Source organism: Heptranchias perlo, chromosome 12 (genome assembly GCF_035084215.1).
Source record: "Heptranchias perlo isolate sHepPer1 chromosome 12, sHepPer1.hap1, whole genome shotgun sequence".
NCBI lineage: Eukaryota > Metazoa > Chordata > Chondrichthyes > Hexanchiformes > Hexanchidae > Heptranchias > Heptranchias perlo.
In genome coordinates this window covers 9,159,378-9,186,618 of record NC_090336.1, presented here as the reverse complement: position 1 = coordinate 9,186,618, position 27,241 = coordinate 9,159,378, and the positions used below count along the sequence as shown (strand labels likewise).

The 27,241-nt window shown below is 48.1% G+C and overlaps 1 protein-coding gene across 1 annotated transcript in view; it reads right to left on the bottom strand.

The window, feature by feature from the left end:
• Positions 1-26,515, bottom strand: part of LOC137328128 (ETS homologous factor-like) — a 43,587-nt gene extending 17,072 nt beyond the window's left edge. The window contains exons 1-5 of the mRNA XM_067994307.1: positions 26,461-26,515; positions 25,798-25,857; positions 7,069-7,119; positions 6,904-6,960; positions 6,268-6,324 (exon numbers count right to left, since the gene is read on the bottom strand). Of these exons, the coding sequence (XP_067850408.1) occupies positions 6,268-6,324; positions 6,904-6,960; positions 7,069-7,119; positions 25,798-25,857; positions 26,461-26,515 (280 nt within the window). The remainder of the gene's footprint in view (positions 1-6,267; positions 6,325-6,903; positions 6,961-7,068; positions 7,120-25,797; positions 25,858-26,460) is intronic.
• Positions 26,516-27,241: the final 726 nt, after the last annotated feature.

The window sequence follows — 27,241 nt, the reverse complement described above, 5'->3', positions numbered from 1 at the left end:
AGTTTAAACACTCCCCAACAGCACTAGCAAACCTCCCCGTGAGGATATTGGTCTCGGCCCTGTTGAGGTGCAACCCATCCGGCTTGTACAAGTCCCACCTCCCCTAGAATGGGGAGATGCCACAGGAATCTAAAGCCCTCCCTCGTACACCATCTCTCCAGCCACGCATTCATCTGCTCTACCCTCCTCTTTCTAAACTAGCACGTGGCACCTGGAGTAATCCGGAGATTACTACCTTTTGAGGTCCTGCTTATTAATTTCTTTCCTAGCTCCTTAAAATCTGCCTACAGGACCTCATCCCTCTTTCTACCTATGTCATTGGTACCGATATGGACCACGACCTCTGGCTGTTCACCCTCTCCCTTCAGAATGATCTGCAGCCATTCAATGACATCCTTGACCCTGGCACCAGGGAGGCAACATATCGTCCTGGAATCACGTCTGCTTCCTGTCTGTTACCCTAACTATTGAATCCCCTATCAATATTGCTCTCCTGACCCGTCTCCTCCCCCCTGACCCACCCATGGTGCTGTGGACTTGGCTCTGGATGCACTCCTCAGAGGAATCCTCTCCCTCAGCAGTAGTTGAATCTCCTCTGTGAAGGATAGAACTATAATGATTTGCCCAGAGTGTTGATCAAAAATAAAATCAGGAACTTCAGCAGCGTGGCCCAGTGAGACAATATACAGGCCTGTGGTCTGTGATTGGTTAAAAGCTTTGGCACATGGTCACCTGGCTTATTGCAGGGTGGTTATAATGAACAATAATGAAGTCCTCAAAAATCCAACTTGACATATGGCTCTCATCTTATTATTAATGAGTTGATGATACTTGCTCTGTTGACTAGGAATCTGTTCTTTCCAGTATCTAAAGCCTTTCCCATGTAACTTACTTGGTGAGATGGAAGTGTCTCAATCGCACCGTATAAAACGGAATCATATTACTTAATATCCTTCGTCTCCTCCCCATATTTGGCATTTTTGGACTAGGTAAAACCTTGTTTTATTGGTTTCACTTCAACTCTCAGCTTCTAATTCAGCAATCTGATCCCTTGAAAACTAATGATTAATACTTCACACTTGTGTCCTATTTAAGTAGACAAACATGATGGATTTTGACTCCAATTGTGTTAGCAGGTGCAATAAAATCAATTTATGCCCACATAATATGACACTGCACTTCAAAAGTAATTCATTGTGTGAAGCGCAGGAGGAGGTTTCAAAATGATTAGGGCCTTTTCAAACACACGTATAACATTAAGCAGTTTAAAGTGGAATGTAACCCTCCAGTTCTCACTGAGGCCTGAAGTTGGACACTCTAATTGGAAATGTTATGATGCTTGTTTCACAACCTTAGCTGAACTGGTCAAGCATTATATAGGTGCCTGTGTGGGGCAGACAAGTAGCCTTGAGGTTCTGAGCCCTGGGACTTGGCACCAGAAGTGCAGTGTGGTGGGACATCTGCCCAGCCAGTGACCCCGGTGTTGACCCCGCCAGAAACCAAGGGGTCAACTAATCTTAATATTGCTGGGCGGGACCATAGCACGGATCCCATCCGCAATTTCCTAGGAGGCCCAGGGAATTCATGGGAGGGAGAGAGGAAGTAGCTATGAGAGTGCAGCTGCAAGGTTTAAAGATGGACTGTTCTTGAAGTAATACCAGGAGGAGGCAAGCTGAAGAAAGTCCAAAAAGAACAAATAATAAGAAGAGCAGCAAACTTCTGAGAGAGTGATATAAATATTCCTCTTACTGAAATTAGGCACGGGGGGCGGGGGGGGGGGGGAGGTGCAGTAGGGGGATTGGGTGGCAAGAGACCTGCCAAGATAGCAGCCAGGACCATGTGGAAGGAGGTGGTGCAGGAGTGAGTGGAAACTCTCTAACTCCTGGGACCCTTCTCCAATGTAAGAAGCAGTTTACTGACCTCACAAGGTCAGCAAAGGTAAGTGTGGTAGCAGCAAGCTCCTGTAGACTTTTTATAGTCTATAGACCATTATTAACCCTAAAAGTGCAGTCACACGCATAAGAGTATGACCCTGTCAACTTAATGCACTTTAATACTTTTTCACATGGAAGATGTGAATTATCTGACTGTCGAATCCTGCATGGCAAGAATGGCCATTGACGCCTCATTGTGTCTATGGGAACACTGTATGAGAAGTGAGAAGAATTCTGCAGTAGTTGTCTGTGCCTGCAAGTAATACATTTTTGTTCCCTTGCAGGAACAATTGGCACATAATTCATGTGAGCAACAAGCTACAGGAGGAGAGACAGCTCCATCTATCAAACTAGCAAGAGGAGGAGGCTATAGAGATATCAGCATACCACTCTGTGGAGATGATAGAGGATGCAGACATGGGAGGGCTTGTGTAGGAGGAAAGATAATGTTCAAGTAGAGAATAAAATACTTCAGCTCCCTGAAACTTATCATCTGAGGAGACCCTTACATGAGCAGCACAGTAAGGAAAAAGTGGATGGCAGGTATCTCTGTGCTTGTCTCTGTAGGAGCTAGAAGCAGGAAAGAAGAAGCAGAGAGAGAAACTGACCCAAGTGGGACCTTGAACAGCAGGGATTGTCAGCAGAAGTTCACCCACACTGTCACTCACGCTCACACTCACCAGCCCAAACAGACTCACTGAGGGTGATAGAGTTTAGATGAAGAGCAGGCATCGGGTGATGCACAGCAGTGGAGAAAGCCAGAGAAGGTGGTACTGGAAGTGGACAATGGTGGACACTAAAGAAAAGGCAACCCCTGTCATGAAAAGAAGATGCTCGCAGAGTACCAAACCCCATGAAGACACTGCAAAGTCTGGTGGATAATGTGTGGCCGATGTCAGGGATGGCGGCAGAATCCAGTGCCATCCATTGCAGCATTGTCAGAGAGGGCTTCTCAACATAGCCGAGCATCTTGGAGCGAGTGGCAGCTCCAGGAACCTCTGCTTATGTTCTGCAAAACACAGAGGCCCAGAAGCAGATCATCTCCTTCAAAAGTGCAGGCTTTACCACGTGGCATTCAGGCCTTGGATAATGTAATGGAGAGAATGATGAGCTCATTAGATATACTGGATTGCAAAATCTCCAGGGCTTATCCTTATTATAGCGATGCCGGATGTTCGGTATACTCTGTCTCATAGATTAAGGGATATTAGTAATTCCACAAGGCCAGTTCTTCTGCTGATCAGTGGCAACTGAAACCCTGATTCTATGGCTGGTGGGAGAGCAAGCAATGGCTCCGAGGGTTCTGTCCTCCCTCAGGATAGCAGCACAGAGAGTTCATTCCCCCTCAGATGCCTTTATAAGTGGAAAGAAATCAAAAGGCCAAGCCTGCCCAGGTTCCATCCGAGGACTCTGGCCCTGAAAGAACGGCCACCTCTGTCCTAAAGGGGCTCATAGTCATGTTGAGCAGATGTCCAGATCTCAGATGCCAGGCCCTTGGGGGACATTTAGGAGAAGTGTTACAGCAGATCAAAGGAAAACTAGAAAGTCACAAAGGGAATAAACTGCAGTTATTCTGAGAAGTTTTACATTTTTCACTTGCACAAGATTTTGAAATTGTTGGAGTTTGGAAAACTTGGATAATGTTCAAGATTGTTCTGAATGAAACATGAACTGCTCCTGGCATTGAAAAAAGGTGTTTGTGACCTTAGGGCCTTCATGCGACTTCTGCTTTTAGAATCATAGAATCATACAGCACAGAAGGAGACCGTTCGGCCCGTCATGCCTGTGCCGGCTCTCTAAAATAGCTATCAATTAGTCCCACACTCCTGCTCTTTCCCCAAATCTCTGCAAATTTTTCCTTTTTAAGTATTTATCCAATTCCCTTTTGAAAGTTACTATTGAATCTGCTTCCACCACTGTTTTCGGCAGTGCATTCCAGATCATTACTGATTGCTGAGTAAAAAAATGTCTTCTCATCTCCGATCTGGCTTTTTTGCTAATTATCTTAAATCTGTGTCCTCTGTTTACCGACCCTCCTGCCAGTGGAAACAGTTTTATTGGAGTAAACCGTGTCTTGAGGGGATGTATGGGGAAAATCAATGGAGCAACCTGGTTACTGCAGAGGTGAGATGGCAAAAATTGGATCACACAACGCTGAAGCTCTCCCAAATATTAGATTATCTTTTAGGGAAATTTTTGAGAGTCTTGAGAGAAACTTTGAAATGAAGCTAGAAACCTCAAAAAAATAGAGCCACAAATTTTGACAAAGACCAATCCAAAGTAAAGTTGTGTCTCTACATAACAGCACAAAAAAACACAGCAATTGACCTTTATTATTTATTGACCAGCATCAGCCTTCTTCAGCTGCAGGTCTAAGATGCCCCTGTTTTACGACAGCATAAATTAGATTGAAGGTTCTTTGAGAGAAATAACAGAATTAAAGGATATGCAGATAGGGTTAGATGAAGTAAGTTGGAAGGAGGCTCATTTGGAGCATAAACACCGGCATAGACCAGTTGGGCCGAATGGCCTGTTTCTGTGCTGTAAAGAAGGATGACACCATCCTGGTGTAAACCCATCAGTTGCATGGCTGCAGCTTAGCTAGGGTAGGGCGCATCTGACACCGCTCCTCACTTACAAAGGAATTCAGGGTAGAACTTAAATGGGGAGTAAAATGGATGGATCCTTTCTCTCTCCTCCCCAAATTCCCAGTCCCATCCCAGATAGATTGGCTGAGTTTCCACACGATGAAACCATTGGAATTTCGGGGCTGTGGTTTCTGGGCATTGCCTAATGTTCAGAAAAGCACGATGTGGGAAATCCAGAACATGTTTCACAACTTCCAGGGAATGTCGAGAAATTGCACCCGTGCCCCCTCATAACAGGTTTATCACATTAAAGCCCTCAGATAGATTGCTATATATTGATATCCCCTTGGGCTATCTGCTCATCAGATATGGTTGCTATTGCAGTCGGTGGTCCAAACTGCATGATCACAAGATGTTAAGTTGTTTGGCTATGTCTGGTTGACCTAAATGATCACAGGGCTATCCTGTGCAGGTTAGAGAGAAGATTAGTTATCAGACTAACAACAACTTGCATTTATGTAGCACCTTTAACTTAGTAAAACGTCCCAGGGCGCTTCAAAGGAGAGGTATCAAACACAAATTTGACATGGAGCCACATAAGGAGATATTAGGACAGGTAACCAAAAGCTTGGTCAAAGAGGTAGGTTTTAAGGAGCGTTTTAAAAGAGGCAGAGAGGTTCAGGAAGGGGATTCCAGAGCTTAGGGCCTAGGCGGATGAAGGCACGGCCGCCAGTGGTGGGGTGATTAAAATTGGGGATGCGCAAGAGGCCAGAATTGGAGGAGCGCTGAGATCTCGGACGGTTGTAGGGCTGGAGGAGGTTACAGAGATAGGGAGGGGCGAGGCCATGGCGGGATTTGAAAACAAGGATGAGAATTTTAAAATCGAGGTGTTGCCGGACTGGGAGCCAATGTAGGTCAGCGAGGACAGGGGTGATGGGTGAACGGGACTTGGTGCTAGTTAGGATACGGGCAGCAGAGTTTTGGATGAGCTCAGGTTTATGGAAGGGTGGAAGGTGGGAGGCCGACTAACTTGGGTTGGCACTGAGGAACAGTTCATGGCCCCAACCTGGCATCCTTCATGAATTGACAACCTCATCAGTCACACCAACACATTACTCCCCCAGCCGAGCGGTCCAGGAGGTGACCTCCTGCCAGTACTGATGTCGAAGCCGCTGGGACGAACTACACTGAACATGGTCCCAGGAGCAAACTCCCACAGATCTCCCACATTCTCTCTGTGGGGATGTGCCCTGTCAGTGTCTGATGAACCCATTCAACAAGTGGGCATTTTGAAAAAGGCATAAGAACATAAGAAATAGGAGCAGGAGTAGGCCAATCGGCCCCTCGAGCCTGATCTGCCATTCAATAAGATCATGGCTGATCTGATCCTAACCTCGAATCTAAAGAACACAAGAAGTAGGAGCAGGACCCGGCCACTCAGCCCCTGGGCCTGCTCCGCCACCCACAGGGCCTTGACCGATCCGAACTCAGCTTCATGTCCAATTTCCTGCCCGCTCCCCATAACCCCTAATTCCCTTTACTTCTAGGAAACTGTCTATTTCTGTTTTAAATCTATTTAATGATGTAGCTTCCACAGCTTCCTGGGGCAGCAAATTCCACAGACCTACCACCCTCTGAGTGAAGAAGTTTCTCCTCATCTCAGTTTTGAAAGAGCAGCCCCTTATTCTAAGATTATGCCCCCTAGTTCTAGTTTAAGAATGGTTCCATTTTAGGCATTTACTTACTGTGCTTTTTCCCACTGGAGCTCTGGGACTGGACATGCTGTTTCTTATCTTGAGAATCTAAAAGGACAAGGACAATGGCAGCATGGTTATTGTTGGGAGTGGTTTTAATTAATTTTCAATTCGATGATCCAGCAACTCTGGCCTAATTCTTGTGAATAATGAATCTAGAGTCCAATGACTGGCCTGAGGCCGTACCACTCCCCCCTGACCACATCTTAACTTCACCGACTGTGAGGTCGGCCGAGGCTCCCACTGCAGGCAAGCCCGGGCCTGATTTAAATTTAAAACTCGCAGAGGAGCAGGACGAAATCCTCGGGCCTCTCTTGCCCCAGCCCTCCCTCTCACTCACCACCCCCACCCCCCCCCCCAACACGTCCCATCTGTTTCGGGTTCTGCCCGCCCGCATTCACTTTATGCCGGGGCCCGTTCCCTCAGGTCCCTGCCGATGACTGCTCCCGTCTCAATTCCCGTTCCCGCCCGCCGGCCTTAACATCATTCCCGCCGGCTTGGAGCCGGACACCAACGTCAATTATTTAAATGTGGCCCTTAAGTTAAAACCAGCGGGGCCTCACTTCCTTCATAACTGGAGATGAAGAAGAAATTTCACAAACGATTCAGCGTCCTGCAGTGTATTACCTGCAGCGAGCTGAGGGATAGACTTTGCTGCAATCTCTGCTCTTCCGTCAGCACCGTCTGAAACAAAGAGCAGGATACAGGATTTCAGTGTGTGTGCCATGCCTGGCAGGAGGGAGGACTAGAAATAAGATACACTCTTCAAACAATAAATAAGGCCATAGTTACTTTCAAACAAATATTCATCTTCCTTCCATGCAGCGTTGACAGTTGACAAATCTGAAAAAGGTCCAAAAAAGTGATTGATGCAGGAACAAACAGTATAGACTGTGATCCAGGGCCTTTGGCCTTTTACTTCATATTTGCTTACAGTCCTTTATCATTGGACAAAGTGAGGAAATGCCGTGCAAGCATCTGATCATCTTCAATATAAACCAGAATTTAACTGAACAGACAAGACGCTATTTAATCAAATAGAAGGTAGAACATTTGGAAATATGTCAGATCAGAATCTTAAGCTGTGTTGCTTTAATTTGGAACATGTTGCATTGCACTGCACAGCATGACATTGTGTTGTATCACCTTGTATTAAGTAGCATTGTATTGTGTTGCATGGACCCCATTTTAAGAGCCAAGTTGCTATCATTTTTAGCATATATAAAGCAAGGTAAAGAGAACGCTGAACTAAACAGGCAAAAGAAAAAGAAAAATACAAAACTGTGCAGTGCTCTGTTTTGACTGCCTCTTGAATATTTTGTCCAGTTTGTACATCGAGACACAAGTGAGACATTTCAAGCCCAGGCCGATCCCTCGTGAGTTATGAGGCAAGACTGGAGAAAGTTGGGACTTTAGCTTTGAAAGGAAGTGAGTGAGAAGGGACCTAAGAGAGTTAGATAATATAGTTAACAACGATAAAAACAACAACAACCTGCATTTATATAGCACCTTTAATGTAGTAAAACGTCCCAAGGTGCTTCACCGAGCCACATAAGGAGATGTTAGGACAGGTGACCAAAAGCTTGGCCAAAGAGGTAGGTTTTAAGGAGCGCAGAGATCTCGGAGGGTTGTAGGACTGAAGGAGGCTACAGGGATGGGGAAGAGTGAGGCCATGGAGAGATTTGAAAACAAGGGTGAGAATTTTAAAATTGAGGTGTTCCTGGACCAGGAGCCAACATAGGTCAGCAAGCACAGGGGTGAATGGGACTTGCTGTGAGTCAGGATATGGGCAGAGGTTTGGATGAGCTCAAGTTTATGGAGGGTGGAAGATGGGAGGCTGGCCAGCAGAGGATTGGAATAGTCCAGTCTAGAGATAACAAAGGCATGGATGAGGGTTTCAGCAGCAGATGAGCTGAGGCAGGGGTGGAGACAGGCGGTATTATGGAGGTGGAAGTAGACGGTCTTGGTGATTGGAGTGGGTCTGTGGTCAGAAGCTCATCTCAGGGTCCAATAGGACACCAAGGTTGCAAACAGTCTGTTTCAGTCTCAGACAGTGACCGGGGAGAGGGATGGAGTCGGTGACTAGGGAACGGAGTTTGTGGTGGGGACTGAAGACAATGGCTTCGGTCTTCCCAATATTTAGCTTGAGGAAACTTCTGCTCATCCAGTACTGGATGTCGGACAAGCAACATGACAAATCAGAGACAGTGGAAGGGTCGAGAGAGGTGGTGGTGAGGTAGAGCTGGGTATTGTCAGCGTACATGTGGAACATGATGTGTTTTTGGATAATGTCGCCGAGGGGCAGCATGTTGATGAGAAATAGCATAGTAAAGGTGAATCGGGAACGCTAACTCAAACTGAACCATGCTCAAACTAGGAAAAGGCAAACTTAAGACTGACTTTCAGACATTCTTCACAGAAGAGGGTAAATTCTCCAATCCCACTCTCCCAGTGCTAAGCTGAGATCGGAGAATTGGTGCGACAGTGTTGTACCCCGAGGTCCAATGCACTGTCCCTTTAAGTATGGTGCTCCGCTGGCAGCGTAGGATCACTGACAGATGATCAACACACGGGATTCAATTCTGGGTGGAGTAGAGGAGATCATTTAAAATGGAATCATTTAAGAGATGGTTGGATGCGGTGATGGGGTGATGGTGATGGACAGGGGTTAAAATGGGCTGAATGTTCTTCCTCACCTGCATCAACCTTGTGGTTTTCTGAGTTGCAGCATGGATGAATCAAATACTGTGAGTATTCATCTGCACAACCCGAGAGCAGCAACTGATGGATATTCTATTGTCACTCGGGCATCGAACAACTTGCAACGTTTTGTTTGGGGGTAGGTTGGTGCAGCAGGATGAGCAGTGATACAAAGACTTAGTTTTGTGGTACGGTTATAGTCCGTGCTTGCTGCTAATGTATCATCACCCGAGTGATTGCTGGGTTCATGTGTACAACAGGCAGAGCACAGACAAGAAGCAAGGGCTGGCTATCAGAGGCAGTGTTGTCATTGGCGACCAGGCTTGACAGGTGAGAGCTGTAAATGGCTGATAGTAGTTCCAGAAATAGAGGTCTGAAGGTCTGATGTCAGTCAGTGTGTGACAACAGTCAGAGAGCTCTGAACGTCTGATGTCAGTCAGTGTGTAACAACAGTCAGTGTCCTCTGACAGGCTGACGATGGTCAGTGTGTGACAACAGTCAGTCTCGTCTGACAGGCTGACGATGGTCAGTGTGTGACAACAGTCAGTGTCCTTTGACAGACTGACGATGGTCAGTGTGTGACAACAGTCAGAGCTCTGACAGGCTGACGATGGTCAGTGTGTGACAACAGTCAGTGTCCTCTGACAGGCTGATGATGGTCAGTGTGTGACAACAGTCAGTGTCCTCTGACAGACTGATGATGGTCAGTGTGTTACAACAGTCAATGTCCTCTGACAGGCTGACGATGCTCAGTGTGTGACAACAGTCAGAGAGCTCTGACAGACTGATGATGGTCAGTGTGTGACAACAGTCAGAGAGCTCTGACAGACTGATGATGGTCAGTGTGTGACAACAGTCAGAGAGCTCTGACAGACTGATGATGGTCAGTGTGTGACAACAGTCAGAGAGCCCGGACAGACTGACGATGGTCAGTGTGTGACAACAGTCAGAGAGCTCTGACAGACTGACGATGGTCAGTGTGTGACAACAGTCAGAGAGCTCTGACAGACTGATGATGGTCAGTGTGTTACAACAGTCAGAGAGCTCTAACAGGCTGATGATAGTCAGTGTGTGACAACAGTCAGAGAGCTCTGACAGACTGACGATGGTCAGTGTGCGACAACAGTCAGAGAGCTCTGACAGGCTGACGATGGTCAGTGTGTGACAACAGTCAGAGAGCTCTGACAGACTGATGATGGTCAGTGTGTGACAACAGTCAGAGAGCCCGGACAGACTGACGATGGTCAGTGTGTGACAACAGTCAGAGAGCTCTGACAGACTGACGATGGTCAGTGTGTTACAACAGTCAGAGAGCTCTAACAGGCTGATGATAGTCAGTGTGTGACAACAGTCAGAGAGCTCTGACAGGCTGACGATGGTCAGTGTTTGACAACAGTCAGAGAGCTCTGACAGGCTGCTGATGGTCAGTGTGTAACATCAGTCAGAGAGCTCTGACAGACTGATGATGGTCAGTGTATGACAACAGTCAGTGTCCTCTGACAGGCTGACGATGGTCAGTGTGTGACAACAGTCAGTGTCCTCAGACAGGCTGATGATGGTCAGTGTGTGACAACAGTCAGTGTCCTCTGACAGACTGATGATGGTCAGTGTGTGACAACAGTCAGAGAGCTCTGACAGACTGATGATGGTCAGTGTATGACAACAGTCAGAGAGCTCTGACAGGCTGACGATGGTCAGTGTGTGACAACAGTCAGAGAGCTCTGACAGGCTGATGATAGTCAGTGTGTGACAACAGTCAGAGAGCTCTGACAGACTGATGATGGTCAGTGTGTGACAACAGTGAGTGTCCTCTGACAGACTGATGAAGGTCAGTGTGTGACATCAGTCGGAGAGCTCTGACAGACTGATGATGGTCAGTGTGTGACAACAGTCAGAGAGCTCTGACAGGCTGACGATGGTCAGTGTGTGACAACAGTCAGAGAGCTCTGACAGGCTGATGATAGTCAGTGTGTGACAACAGTCAGAGAGCTCTGACAGACTGATGATGGTCAGTGTATGACAACAGTCAGAGAGCTCTGACAGGCTGACGATGGTCAGTGTGTGACAACAGTCAGTGTCCTCTGACAGACTGATGATGGTCAGTGTGTGACAACAGTCAGAGAGCTCTGACAGACTGATGATGGTCAGTGTATGGCAACAGTCAGAGAGCTCTGACAGGCTGACGATGGTCAGTGTGTGACAACAGTCAGAGAGCTCTGACAGGCTGATGATAGTCAGTGTGTGACAACAGTCAGAGAGCTCTGACAGACTGATGATGGTCAGTGTGTGATAACAGTGAGTGTCCTCTGACAGACTGATGAAGGTCAGTGTGTGACATCAGTCGGAGAGCTCTGACAGACTGATGATGTCACACACTGACCAACAGTCAGAGAGCTCTGACAGACTGATGATGGTCAGTGTGTGACAACAGTCAGAGAGCTCTGACAGACTGACGATGGTCTGTGTGTGACAACAGTCAGAGAGCTCTGACAGACTGACGATGGTCAGTGTGTGAAAACAGTCAGAGAGCTCTGACAGACTGACGATGGTCAGTGTGTGACAACAGTCAGTGTCCTCTGACAGACTGATGAAGGTCAGTGTGTGACATCAGTCGGAGAGCTCTGACAGACTGATGATGGTCAGTGTATGACAACAGTCAGTGTCCTCTGACAGGCTGACGATGGTCAGTGTGTGACAACAGTCAGTGTCCTCTGACAGGCTGATGATGGTCAGTGTGTGACAACAGTCAGCGTCCTCTGACAGGCTGACGATGGTCAGTGTGTAACAACAGTCAGTGTCCTCTGACAGGCTGACGATGGTCAGTGTGTGACAACAGTCAGAGAGCTCTGACAGGCTGATGATGGTCAGTGTGTGACAACAGTCAGAGAGCTCTGACAGACTGATGAAGGTCAGTGTATGGCAACAGTCAGAGAGCTCTGACAGACTGACGATGGTCAGTGTGTGACAACAGTCAGTGTCCTCTGACAGGCTGATGATGGTCAGTGTGTGACAAGTCAGTGTCCTCTGACAGGCTGATGATGGTCAGTGTGTGACAACAGTCAGTGTCCTCTGACAGACTGATGATGGTCAGTGTGTGACAACAGTCAGAGAGCCCGGACAGACTGATGAAGGTCAGTGTGTGACAACAGTCAGAGAGCTCTGACAGACTGATGATGGTCAGTGTGTGACAACAGTCAGTGTCCTCTGACAGGCTGACGATGGTCAGTGTGTGACAACAGTCAGAGAGCTCTGACAGACTGATGATGGTCAGTGTGTGACAACAGTCAGAGAGCTCTGACAGACTGATGATGGTCAGTGTGTGACAACAGTCTGAGAGCTCTGACAGACTGATGATGGTCAGTGTGTGACAACAGTCAGAGAGCCCGGACAGACTGACGATGGTCAGTGTGTGACAACAGTCAGAGAGCTCTGACAGACTGACGATGGTCAGTGTGTGACAACAGTCAGAGAGCTCTGACAGGCTGACGATGGTCAGTGTGTGACAACAGTCAGAGAGCTCTGACAGACTGATGATGGTCAGTGTGTGACATCAGTCAGAGAGCTCTGACAGACTGATGATGGTCAGTGTGTGACAACAGTCAGAGAGCCCGGACAGACTGACGATGGTCAGTGTGTGACAACAGTCAGAGAGCTCTGACAGACTGACGATGGTCAGTGTGTGACATCAGTCGGAGAGCTCTGACAGACTGATGATGTCACACACTGACCAACAGTCAGAGAGCTCTGACAGGCTGATGATGGTCAGTGTGTGACAACAGTCAGTGTCCTCTGACAGACTGATGAAGGTCAGTGTGTGACATCAGTCGGAGAGCTCTGACAGACTGATGATGGTCAGTGTGTGACAACAGTCAGTGTCCTCTGACAGGCTGACGATGGTCAGTGTGTGACAACAGTCAGTGTCCTCTGACAGGCTGATGATGGTCAGTGTGTGACAACAGTCAGTGTCCTCTGACAGGCTGACGATGGTCAGTGTGTAACAACAGTCAGTGTCCTCTGACAGGCTGACGATGGTCAGTGTGTGACAACAGTCAGAGAGCTCTGACAGGCTGATGATGGTCAGTGTGTGACAACAGTCAGAGAGCTCTGACAGTCTGATGAAGGTCAGTGTATGACAACAGTCTGAGAGCTCTGACAGACTGACGATGGTCAGTGTGTGACAACAGTCAGTGTCCTCTGACAGGCTGACGATGGTCAGTGTGTGACAACAGTCAGAGAGCTATGACAGACTGATGAAGGTCAGTGTATGACAACAGTCAGAGCTCTGACAGACTGATGATGGTCAGTGTGTGACAACAGTCAGAGAGCTCTGACAGGCTTACGATAGTCAGTGTGTGACAACAGTCAGAGAGCTCTGTCAGACTGACGATGGTCAGTGTATGACAACAGTCAGAGAGCTCTGACAGACTGATGATGGTCAGTGTGTGACAACAGTCAGTGTCCTCTGACAGGCTGACGATGGTCAGTGTGTGACAACAGACAGAGAGCTCTGACAGACTGATGATGGTCAGTGTGTGACAACAGTGAGTGTCCTCTGACAGACTGATGATGGTCAGTGTGTGACAACAGTCAGAGCTCTGACAGACTGATGGTGGTCAGTGTGTGACAACAGTCAGAGAGCTCTGACAGACTGACGATGGTCAGTGTGTGACAACAGTCAGAGAGCTCTGACAGACTGATGATGGTCAATGTGTGACAACAGTCAGTGTCCTCTGACAGGCTGACGATGGTCAGTGTGTGACAACAGTCAGAGAGCTCTGACAGGCTGACGATGGTCAGTGTTTGACAACAGTCAGAGAGCTCTGACAGGCTGCTGATGGTCAGTGTGTAACATCAGTCAGAGAGCTCTGACAGACTGATGATGGTCAGTGTATGACAACAGTCAGTGTCCTCTGACAGGCTGACGATGGTCAGTGTGTGACAACAGTCAGTGTCCTCTGACAGGCTGATGATGGTCAGTGTGTGACAACAGTCAGTGTCCTCTGACAGGCTGATGATGGTCAGTGTGTGACAACAGTCAGAGAGCTCTGACAGACTGATGATGGTCAGTGTATGACAACAGTCAGAGAGCTCTGACAGGCTGACGATGGTCAGTGTGTGACAACAGTCAGAGAGCTCTGTCAGATTGACGATGGTCAGTGTATGACAACAGCCAGAAAGATCTGACAGACTGATGATGGTCAGTGTATGACAACAGTCAGTGTACTCTGACAGGCTGATGATGGTCAGTGTGTGACAACAGTCAGTGTCCTCTGACAGACTGATGATGGTCAGTGTGTGACAACAGTCAGAGAGCTCTGACAGACTGATGGTGGTCAGTGTGTGACAACAGTCAGAGAGCTCTGACAGACTTACGATGGTCAGTGTGTGACAACAGTCAGAGAGCTCTGACAGACTGATGATGGTCAATGTGTGACAACAGTCAGTGTCCTCTGACAGGCTGACGATGGTCAGTGTGTGACAACAGTCAGAGAGCTCTGACAGGCTGACGATGGTCAGTGTTTGACAACAGTCAGAGAGCTCTGACAGGCTGCTGATGGTCAGTGTGTAACATCAGTCAGAGAGCTCTGACAGACTGATGATGGTCAGTGTATGACAACAGTCAGTGTCCTCTGACAGGCTGACGATGGTCAGTGTGTGACAACAGTCAGAGAGCTCTGACAGACTGATGATGGTCAGTGTGTGACAACAGTCAGAGAGCTCTGACAGACTGATGATGGTCAGTGTGTGACAACAGTCTGAGAGCTCTGACAGACTGATGATGGTCAGTGTATGACAACAGTCAGTGTCCTCTGACAGGCTGACGATGGTCAGTGTGTGACAACAGTCAGTGTCCTCTGACAGGCTGATGATGGTCAGTGTGTGACAACAGTCAGTGTCCTCTGACAGGCTGATGATGGTCAGTGTGTGACAACAGTCAGAGAGCTCTGACAGACTGATGATGGTCAGTGTATGACAACAGTCAGAGAGCTCTGACAGGCTGACGATGGTCAGTGTGTGACAACAGTCAGAGAGCTCTGTCAGATTGACGATGGTCAGTGTATGACAACAGCCAGAAAGATCTGACAGACTGATGATGGTCAGTGTATGACAACAGTCAGTGTACTCTGACAGGCTGATGATGGTCAGTGTGTGACAACAGTCAGTGTCCTCTGACAGACTGATGATGGTCAGTGTGTGACAACAGTCAGAGAGCTCTGACAGACTGATGGTGGTCAGTGTGTGACAACAGTCAGAGAGCTCTGACAGACTGACAATGGTCAGTGTGTGACAACAGTCAGAGAGCTCTGACAGACTGATGATGGTGAATGTGTGACAACAGTCAGTGTCCTCTGACAGGCTGACGATGGTCAGTGTGTGACAACAGTCAGAGAGCTCTGACAGGCTGCTGATGGTCAGTGTGTAACATCAGTCAGAGAGCTCTGACAGACTGATGATGGTCAGTGTATGACAACAGTCAGTGTCCTCTGACAGGCTGACGATGGTCAGTGTGTGACAACAGTCAGTGTCCTCTGACAGGCTGATGATGGTCAGTGTGTGACAACAGTCAGTGTCCTCTGACAGACTGATGATGGTCAGTGTGTGACAACAGTCAGAGAGCTCTGACAGGCTGATGATGGTCAGTGTATGACAACAGTCAGTGTCCTCTGACAGGCTGCTGATGATCAGTGTGTGACAACAGTCAGTGTCCTCTGACAGGCTGACGATGGTCAGTGTGTGACAACAGTCAGAGAGCTCTGACAGGCTGCTGATGGTCAGTGTGTGACAACAGTCAGAGAGCTCTGACAGACTGATGAAGGTCAGTGTATGACAACAGTCAGAGAGCTCTGACAGACTGATGAAGGTCAGTGTATGACAATTGTCAGAGAGCTCTGACAGACTGATGATGGTCAGTGTGTGACAACAGACAGAGAGCTCTGACAGACTGATGATGGTCAGTGTGTGACAACAGTGAGTGTCCTCTGACAGACTGATGATGGTCAGTGTGTGACAACAGTCAGAGAGCTCTGACAGACTGATGGTGGTCAGTGTGTGACAACAGTCAGAGAGCTCTGACAGACTGACGATGGTCAGTGTGTGACAACAGTCAGAGAGCTCTGACAGACTGATGATGGTCAATGTGTGACAACAGTCAGTGTCCTCTGACAGGCTGACGATGGTCAGTGTGTGACAACAGTCAGAGAGCTCTGACAGGCTGACGATGGTCAGTGTTTGACAACAGTCAGAGAGCTCTGACAGGCTGCTGATGGTCAGTGTGTAACATCAGTCAGAGAGCTCTGACAGACTGATGATGGTCAGTGTATGACAACAGTCAGTGTCCTCTGACAGGCTGACGATGGTCAGTGTGTGACAACAGTCAGTGTCCTCTGACAGGCTGATGATGGTCAGTGTGTGACAACAGTCAGTGTCCTCTGACAGGCTGATGATGGTCAGTGTGTGACAACAGTCAGAGAGCTCTGACAGACTGATGATGGTCAGTGTATGACAACAGTCAGAGAGCTCTGACAGGCTGACGATGGTCAGTGTGTGACAACAGTCAGAGAGCTCTGTCAGATTGACGATGGTCAGTGTATGACAACAGTCAGAAAGATCTGACAGACTGATGATGGTCAGTGTATGACAACAGTCAGTGTACTCTGACAGGCTGATGATGGTCAGTGTGTGACAACAGTCAGTGTCCTCTGACAGACTGATGATGGTCAGTGTGTGACAACAGTCAGAGAGCTCTGACAGACTGATGGTGGTCAGTGTGTGACAACAGTCAGAGAGCTCTGACAGACTGACGATGGTCAGTGTGTGACAACAGTCAGAGAGCTCTGACAGACTGATGATGGTCAATGTGTGACAACAGTCAGTGTCCTCTGACAGGCTGACGATGGTCAGTGTGTGACAACAGTCAGAGAGCTCTGACAGGCTGACGATGGTCAGTGTTTGACAACAGTCAGAGAGCTCTGACAGGCTGCTGATGGTCAGTGTGTAACATCAGTCAGAGAGCTCTGACAGACTGATGATGGTCAGTGTATGACAACAGTCAGTGTCCTCTGACAGGCTGACGATGGTCAGTGTGTGACAACAGTCAGTGTCCTCTGACAGGCTGATGATGGTCAGTGTGTGACAACAGTCAGTGTCCTCTGACAGACTGATGATGGTCAGTGTGTGACAACAGTCAGAGAGCTCTGACAGGCTGATGATGGTCAGTGTATGACAACAGTCAGTGTCCTCTGACAGGCTGCTGATGGTCAGTGTGTGACAACAGTCATTGTCCTCTGACAGGCTGACGATGGTCAGTGTGTGACAACAGTCAGAGAGCTCTGACAGGCTGCTGATGGTCAGTGTGTGACAACAGTCAGAGAGCTCTGACAGACTGATGAAGGTCAGTGTATGACAACAGTCAGAGAGCTCTGACAGACTGATGAAGGTCAGTGTATGACAATTGTCAGAGAGCTCTGACAGACTGATGATGGTCAGTGTGTGACAACAGTCAGAGAGCTCTGACAGACTGATGATGGTCAGTGTGTGACAACAGTCAGAGAGCCCGCCAGACTGATGATGGTCAGTGTGTGACAACAGTCAGAGAGCTCTGACAGACTGATGATGGTCAGTGTGTGACAACAGTCAGAGAGCTCTGACAGACTGACGATGGTCAGTGTGTGACAACAGTCAGAGAGCTCTGACAGACTGATGATGGTCAGTGTGTGACAACAGTCAGAGAGCTCTGACAGACTGATGATGGTCAGTGTGTGACAACAGTCAGAGAGCCCGGACAGACTGATGATGGTCAGTGTGTGACAACAGTCAGAGAGCTCTGACAGACTGATGATGGTCAGTGTATGACAACAGTCAGAGAGCTCTAACATGCTGATGATAGTCAGTGTGTGACAACAGTCAGAGAGCCCGGACAGACTGATGATGGTCAGTGTGTGACAACAGTCAGAGAGCTCTAACAGACTGATGATGGTCAGTGTGTGACAACAGTCAGAGAGCTCTGACAGACTGATGATGGTCAGTGTATGACAACAGTCAGAGAGCTCTAACAGACTGATGATGGTCAGTGTGTGACAACAGTCAGAGAGCCCGGACAGACTGATGATGGTCAGTGTGTGACAACAGTCAGAGAGCTCTGACAGGCTGATGATAGTCTGTGTATGACAACAGTCAGTGTCCTCTGACACACTGACCATCGTCAGCCTGTCAGAGGACACTGACTTTTGTCACACACTGACCATCGTCAGCCTGTGACAACAGTCAATGTCCTCTGACAGGTTGATGATGGTCAGTGTGTAACAACAGTCAGTATCCTCTGACAGGCTGACGATGGTCAGTGGGTGACAACAGTCAGAGAGCTCTGACAGGCTGCTGATGGTCAGTGTGTGACAACAGTCAGAGAGCTCTGACAGACTGATGAAGGTCAGTGTATGACAACAGTCAGAGCTCTGACAGACTGATGATGGTCAGTGTGTGACACCAGTCAGTGTCCTCTGACAGACTGATGATGGTCAGTGTGTGACAACAGTCAGTGTCCTCTGACAGGCTGATGATGGTCAGTGTGTGACAACAGTCAGTGTCCTCTGACAGGCTGACGATGGTCAGTGTGTGACAACATTCAGTGTCCTCTGACAGGCTGACGATGGTCAGTGTGTGACAACAGTCAGAGAGCTCTGACAGACTGACGATGGTCAGTGTGTGACAACAGTCAGTGTCCTCTGACAGGCTGACGATGGTCAGTGTGTGACAACAGTCAGAGAGCTCTGACAGTCTGATGATGGTCAGTGTGTGACAACAGTCAGAGAGCTCTGACAGACTGACGATGATCAGTGTGTGACAACATTCAGAGAGCTCTGACAGACTGATGATGGTCAGTGTGTGACAACAGTCAGAGAGCTCTGACAGACTGATGATGGTCAGTGTGTGACAACAGTCAGAGAGCTCTGACAGACTGATGATGGTCAGTGTATGACAACAGTCAGAAAGCTCTGACAGACTGATGATGGTCAGTGTATGACAACAGTCAGAGAGCTCTGACAGGCTGACGATGGTCAGTGTGTGACAACAGTCAGTGTCCTCTGACAGGCTGACGATGGTCAGTGTGTGACAACAGTCAGTGTCCTCTGACAGACTGATGATGGTCAGTGTGTGACAACAGTCAGTGTCCTCTGACAGTCTGATGATGGTCAGTGTGTGACAACAGTCAGAGAGCTCTGACAGATGGATGGGGACACAGTGCCTTTACAGGAATCTTTCAACATCACTGTGTAACTGTTGTCCATTTCTTTAATAGATGAATCAGAAAAGGTATGAGAGACAAGCTAGGAGAGTTGTCCCCAGCTTAATTTTAACAGTGAACACTATGTTAGAGGATTGTGATGCTTGTGGTTTTCAAACAGTGATGGGAGTGGATTGATCCAATGACGCTGTTGTATTGGATTGGTGAAGCTCTTGTGTTTGGACTGGATTGGCTGTTGTACTTTAATTGGTGAGGTCCTATTTGAAAAGATTAAACTATTGGAATGGTGAGTTGGTTCTATTTGGATTGGGGAGATTGTTGTGTCCAGATGGGGGAGGTTGGTGATTTTGGATTGGGGAGGTTGGTGATTTTGGATTGGGGAGGATGGTGATTTTGGATTGGGGAGGTTGTTGTGTCCAGATGGGGGAGGTTGGTGATTTTGGATTGGGGAGGTTGGTGATTTTGGATTGGGGAGGATGGTGATTTTGGATTGGGGAGGTTGATGTGTCCAGATGGGGGAGGTTGGTGATTTTGGATTGGGGAGGTTGGTGATTTTGGATTGGGGAGGTTGGTGATTTTGGATTGGGGAGGTTGGTGATTTTGGATTGGGGAGGATGGTGATTTTGGATTGGGGAGGATGGTGATTTTGGATTGGGGAGGTTGGTGATTTTGGATTGGGGAGGTTGGTGATTTTGGATTGGGGTGGTTGGTGATTTTGGATTGGGGAGGATGGTGATTTTGGATTGGGGAGGATGGTGATTTTGGATTGGGGAGGATGGTGATTTTGGATTGGGGAGGTTGGTGATTTTGGATTGGGGAGGTTGTTGTGTCCAGATGGGGGAGGTTGGTGATTTTGGATTGGGGAGGTTGGTGATTTTGGATTGGGGAGGTTGTTGTGTCCAGATGGGGGAGGTTGGTGATTTTGGATTGGGGAGGTTGGTGATTTTGGATTGGGGAGGATGGTGATTTTGGATTGGGGAGGATGGTGATTTTGGATTGGGGAGGATGGTGATTTTGGATTGGGGAGGATGGTGATTTTGGATTGGGGAGGATGGTGATTTTGGATTGGGGAGGATGGTGATTTTGGATTTGGGAGGTTGGTGATTTTGGATTGGGGAGGTTGGTGATTTTGGATTGGGGAGGTTGGTGATTTTGGATTGGGGAGGTTGGTGATTTTGGATTGGGGAGGATGGTGATTTTGGATTGGGGAGGTTGGTGATTTTGGATTGGGGAGGTTGGTGATTTTGGATTGGGGAGGATGGTGATTTTGGATTGGGGAGGATGGTGATTTTGGATTGGGGAGGATGGTGATTTTGGATTGGGGAGGATGGTGATTTTGGATTGGGGAGGATGGTGATTTTGGATTGGGGAGGATGGTGATTTTGGATTGGGGAGGATGGTGATTTTGGATTGGGGAGGATGGTGATTTTGGATTGGGGAGGATGGTGATTTTGGATTTGGGAGGTTGGTGATTTTGGATTGGGGAGGATGGTGATTTTGGATTGGGGCGGTTGGTGATTTTGGATTGTGGAGGTTGGTGATTTTGGATTGGGGAGGATGGTGATTTTGGATTGGGGAGGATGGTGATTTTGGATTTGGGAGGTTGGTGATTTTGGATTGGGGAGGTTGGTGATTTTGGATTGGGGAGGATGGTGATTTTGGATTGGGGAGGATGGTGATTTTGGATTTGGGAGGTTGGTGATTTTGGATTGGGGAGGTTGGTGATTTTGGATTGGGGAGGTTGGTGATTTTGGATTGGGGAGGTTGTTGTGTCCAGATGGGGGAGGTTGGTGATTTTGGATTGGGGAGGTTGGTGATTTTGGATTGGGGAGGTTGTTGTGTCCAGATGGGGGAGGCTGGTGATTTTGGATTGGGGAGGTTGGTGATTTTGGATTGGGGAGGATGGTGATTTTGGATTGGGGAGGTTGGTGATTTTGGATTGGGGAGGTTGGTGATTTTGGATTGGGGAGGATGGTGATTTTGGATTGGGGAGGATGGTGATTTTGGATTGGGGAGGATGGTGATTTTGGATTGGGGCGGTTGGTGATTTTGGATTGTGGAGGTTGGTGATTTTGGATTGGGGAGGATGGTGATTTTGGATTGGGGAGGATGGTGATTTTGGATTTGGGAGGTTGGTGATTTTGGATTGGGGAGGTTGGTGATTTTGGATTGGGGAGGATGGTGATTTTGGATTGGGGAGGATGGTGATTTTGGATTTGGGAGGTTGGTGATTTTGGATTGGGGAGGTTGGTGATTTTGGATTGGGGAGGTTGGTGATTTTGGATTGGGGAGGTTGTTGTGTCCAGATGGGGGAGGTTGGTGATTTTGGATTGGGGAGGTTGGTGATTTTGGATTGGGGAGGTTGTTGTGTCCAGATGGGGGAGGCTGGTGATTTTGGATTGGGGAGGTTGGTGATTTTGGATTGGGGAGGATGGTGATTTTGGATTGGGGAGGTTGGTGATTTTGGATTGGGGAGGTTGGTGATTTTGGATTGGGGAGGATGGTGATTTTGGATTGGGGAGGATGGTGATTTTGGATTGGGGAGGATGGTGATTTTGGATTGGGGAGGTTGGTGATTTTGGATTGGGGAGGTTGGTGATTTTGGATTGGGGAGGATGGTGATTTTGGATTGGGGAGGATGGTGATTTTGGATTGTGGAGTTTGGTGATTTTGGGTTGGGGAGGATGGTGATTTTGGATTGGGGAGGATGGTGATTTTGGATTGGGGAGGATGGTGATTTTGGATTGGGGAGGATGGTGATTTTGGATTGGGGAGGATGGTGATTTTGGATTGGGGAGGATGGTGATTTTGGATTGGGGAGGATGGTGATTTTGGATTGGGGAGGTTGGTGATTTTGGATTGGGGAGGATGGTGATTTTGGATTGGGGAGGTTGGTGATTTTGGATTGGGGAGGATGGTGATTTTGGATTTGGGAGGTTGGTGATTTTGGATTGGGGAGGTTGGTGATTTTGGATTGGGGAGGTTGGTGATTTTGGATTGGGGAGGTTGGTGATTTTGGATTGGGGAGGATGGTGATTTTGGATTGGGGAGGATGGTGATTTTGGATTTGGGAGGTTGGTGATTTTGGATTGGGGAGGTTGGTGATTTTGGATTGGGGAGGATGGTGATTTTGGATTGGGGAGGTTGGTGATTTTGGATTGTGGAGGATGGTGATTTTGGATTGGGGAGGATGGTGATTTTGGATTGGGGAGGTTGGTGATTTTGGATTGGGGAGGATGGTGATTTTGGATTGGGGAGGTTGGTGATTTTGGATTGGGGAGGTTGGTGATTTTGGATTGGGGAGGATGGTGATTTTGGATTGGGGAGGATGGTGATTTTGGATTGGGGAGGATGGTGATTTTGGATTGGGGAGGTTGGTGATTTTGGATTGGGGAGGATGGTGATTTTGGATTGGGGAGGATGGTGATTTTGGATTGGGGAGGATGGTGATTTTGGATTGGGGAGGTTGGTGATTTTGGATTGGGGAGGTTGGTGATTTTGGATTGGGGAGTTTGGTGATTTTGGATTGGGGAGGTTGGTGATTTTGGATTGGGGAGGTTGGTGATTTTGGATTGGGGAGGATGGTGATTTTGGATTGGGGAGGTTGTTGTGTCCAGATGGGGGAGGTTGGTGATTTTGGATTGGGGAGGTTGGTGATTTTGGATTGGGGAGGATGGTGATTTTGGATTGGGGAGGTTGTTGTGTCCAGATGGGGGAGGTTGGTGATTTTGGATTGGGGAGGTTGGTGATTTTGGATTGGGGAGGTTGGTGATTTTGGATTGGGGAGGTTGGTGATTTTGGATTGGGGAGGATGGTGATTTTGGATTGGGGAGGATGGTGATTTTGGATTGGGGAGGTTGGTGATTTTGGATTGGGGAGGTTGGTGATTTTGGATTGGGGTGGTTGGTGATTTTGGATTGGGGAGGATGGTGATTTTGGATTGGGGAGGATGGTGATTTTGGATTGGGGAGGATGGTGATTTTGGATTGGGGAGGTTGGTGATTTTGGATTGGGGAGGTTGTTGTGTCCAGATGGGGGAGGTTGGTGATTTTGGATTGGGGAGGTTGGTGATTTTGGATTGGGGAGGTTGTTGTGTCCAGATGGGGGAGGTTGGTGATTTTGGATTGGGGAGGTTGGTGATTTTGGATTGGGGAGGATGGTGATTTTGGATTGGGGAGGATGGTGATTTTGGATTGGGGAGGATGGTGATTTTGGATTGGGGAGGATGGTGATTTTGGATTGGGGAGGATGGTGATTTTGGATTGGGGAGGATGGTGATTTTGGATTTGGGAGGTTGGTGATTTTGGATTGGGGAGGTTGGTGATTTTGGATTGGGGAGGTTGGTGATTTTGGATTGGGGAGGTTGGTGATTTTGGATTGGGGAGGATGGTGATTTTGGATTGGGGAGGTTGGTGATTTTGGATTGGGGAGGTTGGTGATTTTGGATTGGGGAGGATGGTGATTTTGGATTGGGGAGGATGGTGATTTTGGATTGGGGAGGATGGTGATTTTGGATTGGGGAGGATGGTGATTTTGGATTGGGGAGGATGGTGATTTTGGATTGGGGAGGATGGTGATTTTGGATTGGGGAGGATGGTGATTTTGGATTGGGGAGGATGGTGATTTTGGATTTGGGAGGTTGGTGATTTTGGATTGGGGAGGATGGTGATTTTGGATTGGGGCGGTTGGTGATTTTGGATTGTGGAGGTTGGTGATTTTGGATTGGGGAGGATGGTGATTTTGGATTGGGGAGGATGGTGATTTTGGATTTGGGAGGTTGGTGATTTTGGATTGGGGAGGTTGGTGATTTTGGATTGGGGAGGATGGTGATTTTGGATTGGGGAGGATGGTGATTTTGGATTTGGGAGGTTGGTGATTTTGGATTGGGGAGGTTGGTGATTTTGGATTGGGGAGGTTGGTGATTTTGGATTGGGGAGGTTGTTGTGTCCAGATGGGGGAGGTTGGTGATTTTGGATTGGGGAGGTTGGTGATTTTGGATTGGGGAGGTTGTTGTGTCCAGATGGGGGAGGCTGGTGATTTTGGATTGGGGAGGTTGGTGATTTTGGATTGGGGAGGATGGTGATTTTGGATTGGGGAGGTTGGTGATTTTGGATTGGGGAGGTTGGTGATTTTGGATTGGGGAGGATGGTGATTTTGGATTGGGGAGGATGGTGATTTTGGATTGGGGAGGATGGTGATTTTGGATTGGGGAGGTTGGTGATTTTGGATTGGGGAGGTTGGTGATTTTGGATTGGGGAGGATGGTGATTTTGGATTGGGGAGGATGGTGATTTTGGATTGTGGAGTTTGGTGATTTTGGGTTGGGGAGGATGGTGATTTTGGATTGGGGAGGATGGTGATTTTGGATTGGGGAGGATGGTGATTTTGGATTGGGGAGGATGGTGATTTTGGATTGGGGAGGATGGTGATTTTGGATTGGGGAGGATGGTGATTTTGGATTGGGGAGGATGGTGATTTTGGATTGGGGAGGTTGGTGATTTTGGATTGGGGAGGATGGTGATTTTGGATTGGGGAGGTTGGTGATTTTGGATTGGGGAGGATGGTGATTTTGGATTTGGGAGGTTGGTGATTTTGGATTGGGGAGGTTGGTGATTTTGGATTGGGGAGGTTGGTGATTTTGGATTGGGGAGGTTGGTGATTTTGGATTGGGGAGGATGGTGATTTTGGATTGGGGAGGATGGTGATTTTGGATTTGGGAGGTTGGTGATTTTGGATTGGGGAGGTTGGTGATTTTGGATTGGGGAGGATGGTGATTTTGGATTGGGGAGGTTGGTGATTTTGGATTGTGGAGGATGGTGATTTTGGATTGGGGAGGATGGTGATTTTGGATTGGGGAGGTTGGTGATTTTGGATTGGGGAGGATGGTGATTTTGGATTGGGGAGGTTGGTGATTTTGGATTGGGGAGGTTGGTGATTTTGGATTGGGGAGGATGGTGATTTTGGATTGGGGAGGATGGTGATTTTGGATTGGGGAGGATGGTGATTTTGGATTGGGGAGGTTGGTGATTTTGGATTGGGGAGGATGGTGATTTTGGATTGGGGAGGATGGTGATTTTGGATTGGGGAGGATGGTGATTTTGGATTGGGGAGGTTGGTGATTTTGGATTGGGGAGGTTGGTGATTTTGGATTGGGGAGTTTGGTGATTTTGGATTGGGGAGGTTGGTGATTTTGGATTGGGGAGGTTGGTGATTTTGGATTGGGGAGGATGGTGATTTTGGATTGGGGAGGTTGGTGATTTTGGATTGGGGAGGATGGTGATTTTGGATTGGGGAGGATGGTGATTTTGGATTGGGGAGGTTGGTGATTTTGGATTGGGGAGGATGGTGATTTTGGATTGGGGAGGATGGTGATTTTGGATTGGGGAGGATGGTGATTTTGGATTGGGGAGGATGGTGATTTTGGATTGGGGAGGATGGTGATTTTGGATTTGGGAGGTTGGTGATTTTGGATTTGGGAGGTTTTTCTGTTTGGACGGTGGATATTGTTTTCTTTAGATTGGCATAAATGGGAACTGATGATGTCATCTAAATTACATGGACTATTGCCTGTGTACTTACCAATTGCCTTTGATTTGACTGTGACATTGATTGGAGCTAGAATGTCAGCGGTGAAGGAACCTAAAGATAAAATGATGAAATTATTTCCTTGTTTCTGCCAGGTTTGTGAGTAATACCATTCTGTCTTGAAATAAATCCCTGATGTATTCGGCTGTAAGTAGGACCTTGGTACCCCAGTATAAAATACACTGAGCAAACACCTTCATCGATTTCATGAGATGCCTGCCCATGTCACAGTTGCCCTTGGCAATACTCGATTATATGTCACGAAAGGGTGGAATTTTAACTCAGGAACATGAAACGGTTCCTTTTGTCGCTCCATTCCCACTGATCTCCGATTTTAACACCACCCGTTTTGGCTGGGAATGAGGTTCCTGCCCAGACTCAGGAGTGCTATGATATCAATAGGACTCAGGTGACATTTTAACCGGGTCCTGAGTGGGGAGACCTCCTCATCTTTCCTGTCAGGGTGAAGCAGGCCAACAGCTGGTAGGAAGGACGAAGAGGATCTCCTGGTAAGTGAAAGAATTTCCTTTGTGGGGCCCGGAGCAGCACTCTTGGCCCCACAAGGAGTCTTGCGACCTCCCCTCCAACAGACTTTCCCCCTCCCCCTCCCCCTCCGCTGCTGTGAGACTCTCCTGAACCTCCTCCCCCACCACTTACCTGAAAGCTGAAGGGTGGCCAAGGGCTGCAGGATCTTCACCTGTCCTGCAGCCATCCTAGGCCTTCCTCCCATCTCTTCTGGGGGAGGAAGTGGACCAGTGGCATTTAAATGAGGCTCGGGAGTCAAGGTACCCAAGGCCTGAAACTCAGTCCCACGAGTGCCTTTCCCATTCTCCCTGCCCTCCTTCAGATTCCAATTGACCCCTAAGATTCATCTGCATTCCCAGCTCCGCCGATCCTGCCCTCTGTCCTCATCCACGAAGGCTGACTACATCTGGTCACAAAAGTCCTTAGACTCTGTGGTACTTGCCTCTCTGCTCTGTTGTCAACGGCTGTCCAGTTGGCTGCAGGTACTTGCTGCTCCACTTTAAGCTCTGAATGTTGGTGAAGAGAAATGGACCCAAAGGGCCGGTCGCTTGGTTGAAGTCTTCGAAAGACATGGCGCACAGCTGTTCCCCGGTAACATCAAAGTCGTGAAAGCGGATGCAGTTAGCGTCCAGCTGGTTGGTATCCACTGTGTGTTGGAGCCACTCCCACACGTGATACTTTGTCCATAAATGTGGGTGAGTGTGATTCCAGGAGCCTCCACTGTAGCCAACTGAAGCTGGGGGACACAAAAATAATCTGAACGTTTGCGTCAAAAGTCAGAACATATAAAAGCAGCTCAGTCATCTGCCATGTGTCTGCCCTTTCCACCAGTCTGTCTATGTCCTCCTGAAGTCTGTTACTATCCTCCAGTGGGTAACACTTATGGCTGACATTTCAGTGCAGTACTGAGGGA